The sequence below is a fragment of the Triticum urartu genome, chromosome 7A (genome assembly GCF_056163025.1).
Source record: "Triticum urartu cultivar PI428250 chromosome 7A, HENAU_Tu73, whole genome shotgun sequence".
Lineage (NCBI taxonomy): Eukaryota > Viridiplantae > Streptophyta > Magnoliopsida > Poales > Poaceae > Triticum > Triticum urartu.
This window is the reverse complement of record NC_141879.1, coordinates 301,432,910-301,443,463: the sequence shown is the minus strand read 5'-3', so window position 1 is coordinate 301,443,463 and position 10,554 is coordinate 301,432,910. Positions and strand designations below refer to the sequence as shown.

The 10,554-nt window shown below is 47.7% G+C and overlaps 3 protein-coding genes and 1 long non-coding RNA gene across 4 annotated transcripts; 1 reads left to right on the top strand and 3 right to left on the bottom strand.

Annotated features, from left to right (window-relative positions):
- Positions 1-2,628: 2,628 nt before the first annotated feature.
- Positions 2,629-4,171, bottom strand: LOC147959374 (uncharacterized). Its single transcript, XM_087535141.1, has one exon. The coding sequence runs from the start codon at positions 3,810-3,812 to the stop codon at positions 2,760-2,762; it is 1,053 nt and encodes a 350-aa protein (XP_087391267.1). The 5' UTR covers positions 3,813-4,171; the 3' UTR covers positions 2,629-2,759.
- Positions 4,172-4,436: 265 nt separating this feature from the next.
- LOC147959373 (uncharacterized) lies at positions 4,437-5,411 on the bottom strand. Its single transcript, XM_087532633.1, has one exon. The coding sequence runs from the start codon at positions 5,409-5,411 to the stop codon at positions 4,689-4,691; it is 723 nt and encodes a 240-aa protein (XP_087388759.1). The 3' UTR covers positions 4,437-4,688.
- LOC125523506 (uncharacterized) lies at positions 5,319-6,026 on the top strand. Its single transcript, XR_015610606.1, has 2 exons — positions 5,319-5,455; positions 5,570-6,026. It is a non-coding gene; the product is annotated as an uncharacterized LOC125523506 (long non-coding RNA).
- Positions 6,027-6,766: 740 nt separating this feature from the next.
- On the bottom strand, positions 6,767-7,506 carry LOC125523505 (chaperone protein dnaJ 11, chloroplastic-like). Its single transcript, XM_048688534.2, has one exon. The coding sequence runs from the start codon at positions 7,400-7,402 to the stop codon at positions 6,977-6,979; it is 426 nt and encodes a 141-aa protein (XP_048544491.1). The 5' UTR covers positions 7,403-7,506; the 3' UTR covers positions 6,767-6,976.
- Positions 7,507-10,554: the final 3,048 nt, after the last annotated feature.

Here is a 10,554-nt window from a genome sequence, read left to right as displayed (position 1 = left end):
ATTAATTGTTGTGTCCATGGGGTGCCCCCTGCCCCCGTATATAAAGGAGCAAGGGGGAGGCGGCCGGCCTAGAAGGAGGGCGCGCCAAGGGGGGAGTCCTACTCCCACCGGGAGTAGGACTCCTCCTTCCCTTGTTGGAGTAGGAGAGAAGGAAAGAGGGGGAGAGGAACAAGGAAAAGGGGGCTGCACCCCTTGTCCAATTCGGACCAGAGGGGGGGGCGCCTCCTTCCTTTTGGCCTCTCTCCTCTATTCCCGTATGGCCCAATAAGTCCCATATACTCCCCGGCGAATTCCCGTAACTCTTCGGTACTCCGAAAAATACCCGAATCACTCGGAACCTTTCCGATGTCCGAATATAGTCGTCCAATATATCGATCTTTACGTCTCGACCATTTCGAGACTCCTCGTCATGTCCCCGATCTCATCCGGGACTCCGAACTCCTTCGGTACATCAAAACTCATAAACTCATAATATAACTGTCATTGAAACCTTAAGCGTGCGGACCCTACAGGTTCGAGAACAATGTACACATGACCGAGACACGTCTCCGGTCAATAACCGATAGAGGAACCTGGATGCTCATATTAGCTCCCACATATTCTACGAAGATCTTTATCGGTCAAACCGCATAACAACATACGTTGTTCCCTTTGGCATCGGTATGGTACTTGCCCGAGATTCGATCGTCGGTATCTCAATACCTAGTTCAATCTCGTTACCGGCAAGTCTCTTTACTCGTTCCATAATACACTATCCCGCAACTAACTCATTAGTTGCAATGCTTGCAAGGCTTAAGTGATGTGCATTACCGAGAGGGCCCAGAGATACCTCTCCGACAATCGGAGTGACAAATCCTAATCTCGAAATACGCCAACCCAACAAGTACCTTCGGAGACACCTGTAGAGCAGCTTTATAATCACCCAGTTATGTTGTGACGTTTGGTAGCACACGAAGTGTTCCTCTGGTAAACGGGAGTAGCATAATCTCATAGTCATATGAACATGTATAAGTCATGAAGAAAGCAATAGCAACAAACTAAACGATCAAGTGCTAAGCTAACGGAATGGGTCAAGTCAATCACATCATTCTCCTAATGATGTGATCCCGTTAATCAAATGACAACTCATGTCTATGGTTAGGAAACATAACCATCTTTGATCAACGAGCTAGTCAAGTAGAGGCATACTAGTGACACTCTGTTTGTCTATGTATTCACACATGTATTATGTTTCTGGTTATTACAATTCTAGCATGAATAATAAAAATTTATCATGATATAAGGAAATAAATAATAACTTTATTATTGCCTCTAGGGCATATTTCCTTCAACACTCTCCCCTCTCGTTGCTATGCATCTCCTAGATAGATTTTGCGTGATCGTAGGAACTTTTTTGAAATACTCCGTTCCCCAACAGGCCCATAGATGTCCGCTGTGGTGGTGAGATCGGGATGTATGCAGCACATCCAAATTTACGCAGATGGGGAAGAACTGTGATATGCAGTTGGCCTCAATTGTATCAAGTCAGCAGCGTGTAAAACAGTGTGACCCCAACAAGAGGTTGGCAAGTTGCAGTTCGTCAACAAAGGTCTTGCAATGAGTTTGATCCTCTTAATCAATGCTTCAGCCAAACCATTTTGTGTATGGACATATGGAACAGAGTGATGAACTTCAATCCCCAAAGCCATGCAACAATCATTCAAGCACGTGAGGAGAATTCTGCAGCATTGTCCATTTGAATTGACTTAATTCGACTTTCAGGATAATGGGCTTGCAACTTAATGACTTGCCTCTTTATCTTGGCAAATGCATGGTTTCGTGTGGATAGAAGACACACACTTGACCATCGTGTAGATGTGTCAATCAGAACCATGAAATACCGGAAAGGTCCAGATAATGGCTGAATGGGACCACAAATGTCTCTTTGAATACGTTCAAGGAACTGAAGTGGTTCAGCTTGTATTTTGAGATGCGAGGGCCTCAAAATTAGCTTTCCCGTGGCACAAGATGTGCACACAAAATCAGAAGATTGAGGAAATTTTGACTCAAGCAAATTATGAATAATGGAATTGCTAGTAATTTTTCTCATCATCCCTAATCCAGGATGGCCTAGGCGATCATGCCAGGTTTGGAATGCGTTAACATTCTAAAAAAAATACTTTGTATGCAACATGTTCCACGGGGGTTTGATGTACATATAGTACAAACCAGACGATAGAGAAATAATTTTCTCATGTACCTTTTTGCCATATCCGTCATCTTTAGTGAAGAGTAAATACTCCTCTTTGTTGTCTTCATGGGTTTCAATGTGAAAACCATTCTTACGGATATCTCGATAACTGACCAGGGTACGTGATGACTCGGGATACAATAAAGCATCCTCAATCGTCACTTGTGTACCACTTGGGAGGGTGAATATGGCACGTCCAGTACCAACAATCACTGTATCGCGTCTAGCGATAGTTAGAATATCCCCATTCATCTTTTTCAGAGTTTGGAAATATTTTGTCTCCCTCGGTAAGTTTGTGGTACCACTGTCCACAAGGCATAATTCCTCTTCCATCAGATTGTCCCCGTAGAAAACTATATAAAACAAAAGAATTTTCAATAAGAAAACCTCATGTTAATACATAGAATACAATCTTTATTATATCAAATGTGCTGATACAATACAATATAAAGACAACAACAAACTTATGTTCTTATTACAATCATCACAAATGGATATAATTAAGTAGATCACTAAGGAGATTGAGGGACTAGTCGAAGTCGCCAAACACGTTGTTTGTGGTGTACTCAATCAACGTGTTCTCCATTTCAGCGGTATCCTCAGGCAGATAAGCAACCACGGCGTTGCTCGATCCAGGAGGAACATCGTGTGAACCACCAGATCCTTTTGCGCTATCTGGATGAAGGTTGAAGTTGGCTTTAAACCTTTTCCCTTGAGGTGCTTTGCGTCCCCGAGATTGCTGGTACAGCATAACCAGATGCTTGGCCATTGTGCACTTTTCAGTAGAATGCGTGTAACATCCACACTTGTTGCAAAGCTTAGAATTATCAAACCTGGGCTTTGGAGTGCCTTTTCCCTTGCATGGATATCTAGATCTCCTATTCCCATTGCGCTTTCGCTTATGCTCGAAATTGGATTGTTTACCCCGAGAGGTACCATTAAACTTTTGTCTATTTGCAACATTCAAGTGAACTTCAGGTAAAGGTTGTGCCCCAACTGGGCGCTGAGAGCCATTCTTAGCGAGTAGCTCATCATGCTTTTCAGCCTGAAGTAACATGTGAATAAGCTCGGAATAGACAGTGTAGTTACGAGCACGGCATTGCTGTTGGAGGATCCTATCTGAAGGGATCATAGTAGACAAAGTTTTCTCTATCTTCTCCCCCTCAGTAGGTTCCTTCTCACAAAAGCGCAGTTTGGAACATATCTTATGAGCAGCATGATTGTACTCACCGATGGACTTGAAATCCTGAAGACGGAGATGAGTCCAATCATGGAGTGCTTCCGGCAGGACTACTGCCTTCTGTTGTTCATACCTCGTTTTGAGGGCCAGAAACAGAGTACTAGGAGATTCCTCCTGTAAATACTCAGACTTGAGATCTGGATGAATATGGTGCCTTATAATGAATAAAGCAGCATAGTTCTGCTGTTCTGTCAGTGGCATGGCCCCAGCCAGGAGAGGAGTCTCCAGTGGTTGTATTGCACGCGCTATCCCACGGGACGCAAGACTGATCTTGATGTCCATAGCCCATGTAGGGTAGTTGTGGCCATTGAGGGCAAGCTCCTCAAACTCTTTGACAGTCATCTTTGCCTACATGGGAAACCAGAGATAATTAATTTACGGGCGTAAATTAAAAACCATCATGGTTGTGTAATAAGAATGCAAAAATTTGATACTCAAGTGTAAACTTGAAAAATTCTCAACCTCAATTGTGTGAATATAACACTTTGAAGATCAATTAGATCTCATAGTAATAGGCTGCATGGACATTACCTTATGTATGCTACAATTTAGATATAAGGAACACACATTGAAGGTAATCGTTTGTCGGGATTGACAAAGCGTAGACCTTATAGTAAAAGAGGATAGTCTGCAAATGTGCAGTAGATCACAACTCATTACCTTGTGATTCCAAATAAGGTGAGGGAGAAATATTAAAAAAGTTGCAAGTTTGATATGCTAGAGAAGGTCTCAATCGCAAAAACATGTTCAATAAATATGAGATGTGGTAAACACATAGAACATGTCATTTTTCCCGAATGAAATTCGGTACTTTATTTATATTATCAAGCCATTACATAATATAAACACACCAATAATTACACAAATTCTAAACTAGAGTAAATCTAGAACTGGACTAAATGTAAATAGTAGTACTAAAACAGTACTAAATATAGTCTAAAACTACACCATGTAGAATAATTAGTACTAGACTAATAAAAACAGAGAAAAGAATGAAGTCCACGGCCAACAGGAGGACCCGCAGGCGCCTGGGCCTGGGCCTGCACGGCCTTTGGCCGGCCCAACTGCCGCCGCACCGCATAAGGCAGAGGGGGAAGAGGGCGGTTACGGATAGGGGTCGGATAATCCGACGCCCGCACCACCACTCGATCCCCTCCTCTGACACGGCGCTACCAGCGGGGGGAGCGGCCGCCGCCGCATCCCATTGGTCTCTAGTGGTCACCGGCTCGTCGCCGCCGAGCCCTCCTCATCCGAAGAGGAGACGGCGATGGTGGAGGCCTGGCGCAGCGAAGTGGTGGCGAAGCCGAGGTTCGCCGGAGCCCATGAGCCTGGGCGGCGAATGGGGAGGCTGTCGAGAGCCGCGACAGCGTGTCCAAAGAGGCTGCCAAAGCGCTGCTCCGCGTGGATGCCCGGGCCCGTAGTAGCCTCCAGTGGTGGTGGGGAGTTGACGCCGGCACCTTCCATCCCTACTCCGAGGCGGATGACGCTGGTGGGCGCTGACACTAAGCCAAGTGTGGCCTCTTCGTCCACAATGGCGTGCATCGGGACGGGCGCGTAGCCAGGAGAGCCACGGCTCGGGCCAACAGCCTCATCGGGGGCGTTGGTGTCGCGGGCGGGAGCCACGCGGCCGGTGGAGGAGGTGGAGGCGGAGATCCGGAGGGCGATCCAGGCGCAACGGCGGCCCCGTTCATCATCGGGCGCTCGGGCCGGCCACCATCCGAGGGTTGAGCCCCATGTGCGCATGGCCATGGGCGCGGGGAGCACCGCGGTGGGCGCATCCTGTGGCGCGGCGACCGTGTCCCGGGGTGTGGTGAGCACCACGAGCGCCTCTCCTAGCGCCACGGTGGTCGCGTTCAGCGGCGCGACGGATAGCCTGGCGATGAAATCGCCGGAGTCTACCCAGTCCGTGGAAACGGCGACCGTAGCGACGACCATCCTCATGGATCAGGCGGAGGAAGGAGACGAGGCTTGGCATCTCACCGGCGGCGAGTGCTCTTTCCCTCCCTTTCTTTTTCTCTTTCGCTCTTCACTGGTTGTTCTACGTGCGTGATAACGTGTTTGAAATCAAAGACTGATTGATCCTTTGATGATGGTTACAGGGAGTATATATATCCCTTGGAGAGACGCGACGATCCTGAAGAGATGCATCGGTTCCAGGCGGACGGGAGAGAGGCGACGGTTGCGACAGACACGGGCGTCCGTGTGGGTGCAACCGCTCGTTCGATGGACAAAGAGAGATTTCCCTTAGTTACAGATTATACTTTAACAGTTTTGCTAAAGCACATCTAGATGTGCCATAAATATTGCACATCTAAGTCATATGTCATTGATGTTACATTGAGATTCGTGTGATTTTTTTTCCTCTTTAGGCTAGTTGTAATAGGGAGTATCAGGCTGGTCATAGTGGGGAGTAACTTATACTAGTGTCATGCATATGACACTAGGCTAAATTACTATCTTCATAGTGCAAAGTAATATAGTAGTAGTGTCATAGATGGTTTCTTTTAATAGCTTGTAGACTCATCTTGTCTTGGATAGTGCTATGTTACATTAACATATTATGTTACCACCTCTCATTAACTACACCTCTCATTAACTACTTGTCACATAAGCAAAAAAAATTAAAATGCGCTATGTTACTATCTAAGTTACTCCCACTATGACTAGCCTCATATACTAGTATCATGCATATGATACTAGTCTATGATACTAAGTCCCTAATGCATAGTATCATAAGTTGGTATCATAGAGAACTACATTTATTGACATGCATGACACAAAGTAACACATCATTTAATATGATACTCAAGCCTCTCTTTCTTCATTTAATTCTGTGCCACCTTATCAAACTTGCTTAGTTGGCATGCATGATACTACCTATGATACTTCCATTACGGGTAGCCTTATGCTTGATTCACTCATTTAGATATGCAATAACTAAAGCACATCTAGATATGCTCTAGACACATATTTTAATCTTAACAGAGGCCAACGCATCAGTAAAATCCTTATCCAAATTGCTAGTGGTATATTGAAGAGGTGGACCAATTGCTAGTGGTATATTGAAGAGGTGGACCGACAGAGGCGTCGGTTGTCGATGATCACGTTTGACCTTGACAGGGGAGGGAAATTTGAGGCCACCCACCCAATTGGCAATCGTTGGCTGGCATCGAATAAACAACCCGACGGTAGCACGTCGTCGTCAATCCTGGTTTGCCAGCCAAGAAACAGAGACGGCTTCGGTCGCCGGAAAACAATGTCGACCCGAAATGTACAGTATCAGATTGATGCTGCTATTGCATATTAACACAGGTTAATTTTTGATTCTGAAGATGACTGAACATTCAGAAGATCAAGAAGAGGTGGGGATTTACATGTACAGACGCATGGTTGGGTCACCGTAACAAAAAATCTATGGTGAGCGGCCATGGCCGCGCGTGGGGAAGAGCGCTGCTATAGTGGTGGCTATTCACAAGGCCGAAGCTCTGGATCGATGGAGGTCGGACCTACCAGCACTGGTCTGTCTCCCACGTGCGGCGAGGCCGGCCCCAGACGCCGTTCGGCCTGGAAGCGGGCGGCTGCGCGTAGGCCTGCACGACGACGTCGCGGTCGTAGCGCGCGCGGGCGTCCGGGTCGGAGAGCGTGGCGTAGGCGTCGTGCAGGCGGATGAAGTCGTCGCCGGCCGCGCCGGCCACGTCCGGGTGCCGCTCCCGAGCCAGTCGCCGGTACGCGGCCTTGATCTCGCCGCCCGTGGCGCCGGCCCGCAGCCCGAGCACCTCGTACAGCGTGCACCTCCCGGCCGGCGCCGCCGACGCGACGGCCACCGCGCACCGGACCGACCGGCGGGAGCTGGAGCAGGCGGCGGCCTGGCGGAACCCGGCCAGCGCGGGCCTCGCCGCGGAGGATTGCATCACCGGGGGCGGTGAAATCATGACACGAACCCACAAATCTGAGAAGAGAGAACGGAGGATGGGTTGGGGGAGCAGAGGAAAAGTAGGCAGGTGAGACGGGAATGCGGTTGGCTTCCGGCCGGGTTTGTTTTTATAACGCAGCGGACTGCTTCGCGCTGATTGATATTTGTTTTTGTGGGAGGTCGGGGCTGTGAGTCAGCGGCGGCATCATCGTGATCTGGCTGGGGCGTGGTCCCGTGGGTCGACAGAGGGAGCGAGCGAGGTGCACGTCGGCGTCATGTGGCCGTGGGTGCCTACCATAGCCATGCCTGTTCGCCTCGCGCAAGGCAAGGGCCGGGATCTCCACGTCGATTCGGGATTAATATAATAATATCCTGGCTGTTTTGGGTTTGGGCGCGGCGGTGCCCACTGAATGGCTGGCGCGCGGGTGGGGCAACGCGACACGATAGGGACGCGCGCCCGCGGGTTCGGCCGACTTCTTGCTCCTAGTACGGCGGAGAGCACACCGAATTCTGGCGGTGTGTGCGTCGGCCCTAATTTCCATCTAGAAGCCAGATTTTCTTTTGCCCTTCTGAGGACATCTAGAAGCAAGCTGTCGCTGTCGACATACCAAAGCAAACGTCCTCGTCCACAGGGCTGGGCCGGGCCGGACCGCGTTCCTGCGAGCCAGGAAAATCAAGTCACCTAAAACATTATGGGCGGGTTTGATAGGCTGCATGCACTTCGTCTTGAGCATGTGGCAGATGTTGTCTTTGCGGAAGCGGCGGCATTATTTAAAAGGCTAAAGTTAATTCAAAACATGGGGTGCAATAATGTTTTGGTAAGGATGGACAATTCTATCATGGTCGATGCCATACATCTGAATGAGGTACATTCTATGGTGGTGGCTACAATTTTAGATAATTGCATAGAGTCATTATAAAAGTTTAGGGAGGTTACTATTGAGCATCGTAATAAAGAATCAAATGTAGTTGCTCATGAGCTAGCGGAGTGGGGGCGTGCAAACACCCCTTTCTTATGGATCGATGCACCTCCAGTACTATCGCTAAATTTTGAGTAGATGATGTGCATTATTTGAGTTTAATAAAGCTAGCCATAAAGATCTTTCCATCAAAAGAAAAGACATATGTGTGAAAAGAATTTGGTATGTTTAGTTGCATGCATTCACTGTTGGGTCTGCATAGCACGAACCTTAATCCACCTCCGGGTCTATCTTGGTCGGAACGCTAAATCGGCAGTTTTCAGCGAACTAGGCTTGAGGGATGCAGTCGAGCGCAGGTGGGTTGGTCTAGTGATGAAATCTTGTTTTGTCTCGTGTATGGGTGTACTTGAAGATGCACATGTCTGTTCATTTAACTCCTAATCTCGTCTACTTTTATTAGTCCATTCTAATCTACACAACAGTGCTTCGATTTGATGTAAGGTTTACATGAACAAAAAAACACTACGATGTTGTGGTTCCATTCAGATGACTGGTTCGTGGTTCATTCATTGTAAATGTTTAATTTTGTGTTCATGTTTGAAGCTATTTTGGACAAATTTTGTTACATTCATCGCGCACAGTTGACCGTTTGAAATTTCCGTTCACCAGTAGCTTCATCTCACAGTTTCACACGACTTTCATGCTGCATGTTTTCTTTCTGTTTCGACAATCTCAGACGAGTAGATCTATATCTTCCTCACGAACTATACATATGCATATGCGTGTGATATATTTCAATGACACTCCTTAATCTTCTTCATCCCTTCTAATCCCACTCTCGGCCTCCTCTCCCGCATCCTATTACACTAGCACCATCGTCGGCGTTGTTCCTCTCGACCTCCTCTCTAGTGTCTTGCTACACTGTCACCACCGACGGCGTGATCTTCCTCTCGGCCTCTTCACCCGCATCGTACTACACTAACGCCATCTTCGATGTTTTTCCTCTCGGCCTTCTCGCCCACATCGTACTACACTGACGCTGCCATGGCATTTGCACTGTATTTTTTCTCCTCTGTCATGCATCTGCCTCAGCGCCCTTCTATTCCTCCCTTCGCTGGACTTTCTCCGTGGTGACGACGCTAGCAAGTAGTTCATCGTGACGTTGACGGGGTCGCTCACCCACGACTCCGTGCTCGTCGTGTTGGATGCGGTGCCACGGTCACCGTCCACCACAGTCAATGTGGTCTAACAGGCACTACATTTCTCCTTCCCCATCCTCTACCTTAGCACTCCTCTGCACGAACTTTCTTCGCGGCGACGACGCTGGCAACTAGTTCACCGCAGCACCGATAGGACCGCTCGCCCGTGACACCGTCATGTCGCATGCGACGCCACGGTCACCGCCCACCGCAGTTGCGAGGCACTCTAGTGCAACTCTGTGTTAACTGTAACGCTCGCCCGCGACTCCATCATGTCGGACACGGCGCCACGGTCACCGTCCACAGCAGTCGTGAGGCACTCTAGTGTAACTTGCGTGTTAACGGTAAGTGTTAACTCTCAATCATATCACGTGTATGCAACCATACAATGTGTAGCTACATGAGTGGAAACAATGCAGGACACCGAACGGCGTGCCAAACCAATCCACTGGTGTAGGCAGCCTCGATGCAGGCAACCAAACGAGGTGCAGATTTTGATTTTTTGCCTGTTTTCCCTTAGCCAAGCCCAATTGGGATATGTATGCAATGCAGACAAATTCGTAGATGACAACCAAACACGCCCTATGTATCGCTCTTCGCGAGCGGCAGGCCTATTTCTCGTCCGTCGCTAGACGTAACTCGGTCTCGCCTCTAGCCGCGAGGGAGTGGGTCAACCCACTAGTGTAACGCCTCTAGCTCTAGTTTTTCTCGGTGTTTTTCTTACCTTTTTCCTTTTTTTCTTCACCGGCTTTTCTTCGGTTTTTGGCGTTTCTTTACCGTTTTTCTCTGGGTTTATTATTTTTATTTTCATTTCAACACATGTCTATTTTTTAATACACATTGTACATTTGTAATATACACGTGGTGAAGGAAATATGCCCTAGAGGCAATAATAAAGTTGTTATTTATATTTCCTTATATCATGATAAATGTTTATTATTCATACTAGAATTGTATTAACCGGCAACTTAGTACTTGTGTGAATACATAGACAAACAGAGTGTCCCTAGTATGTCTCTACTAGACTAGCTCCTTAATCAAAGATGGTTAAG

What these genes read in the sequence shown, in the direction of transcription:
- LOC147959374 (XM_087535141.1), bottom strand. Translation starts at nt 3,812, where the DNA reads ATGACTGTCAAAGAGTTTGAGGAGCTTGCCCTCAATGGCCACAACTAC.
- LOC147959373 (XM_087532633.1), bottom strand. Translation starts at nt 5,411, where the DNA reads ATGAGGATGGTCGTCGCTACGGTCGCCGTTTCCACGGACTGGGTAGAC.
- LOC125523505 (XM_048688534.2), bottom strand. Translation starts at nt 7,402, where the DNA reads ATGATTTCACCGCCCCCGGTGATGCAATCCTCCGCGGCGAGGCCCGCG.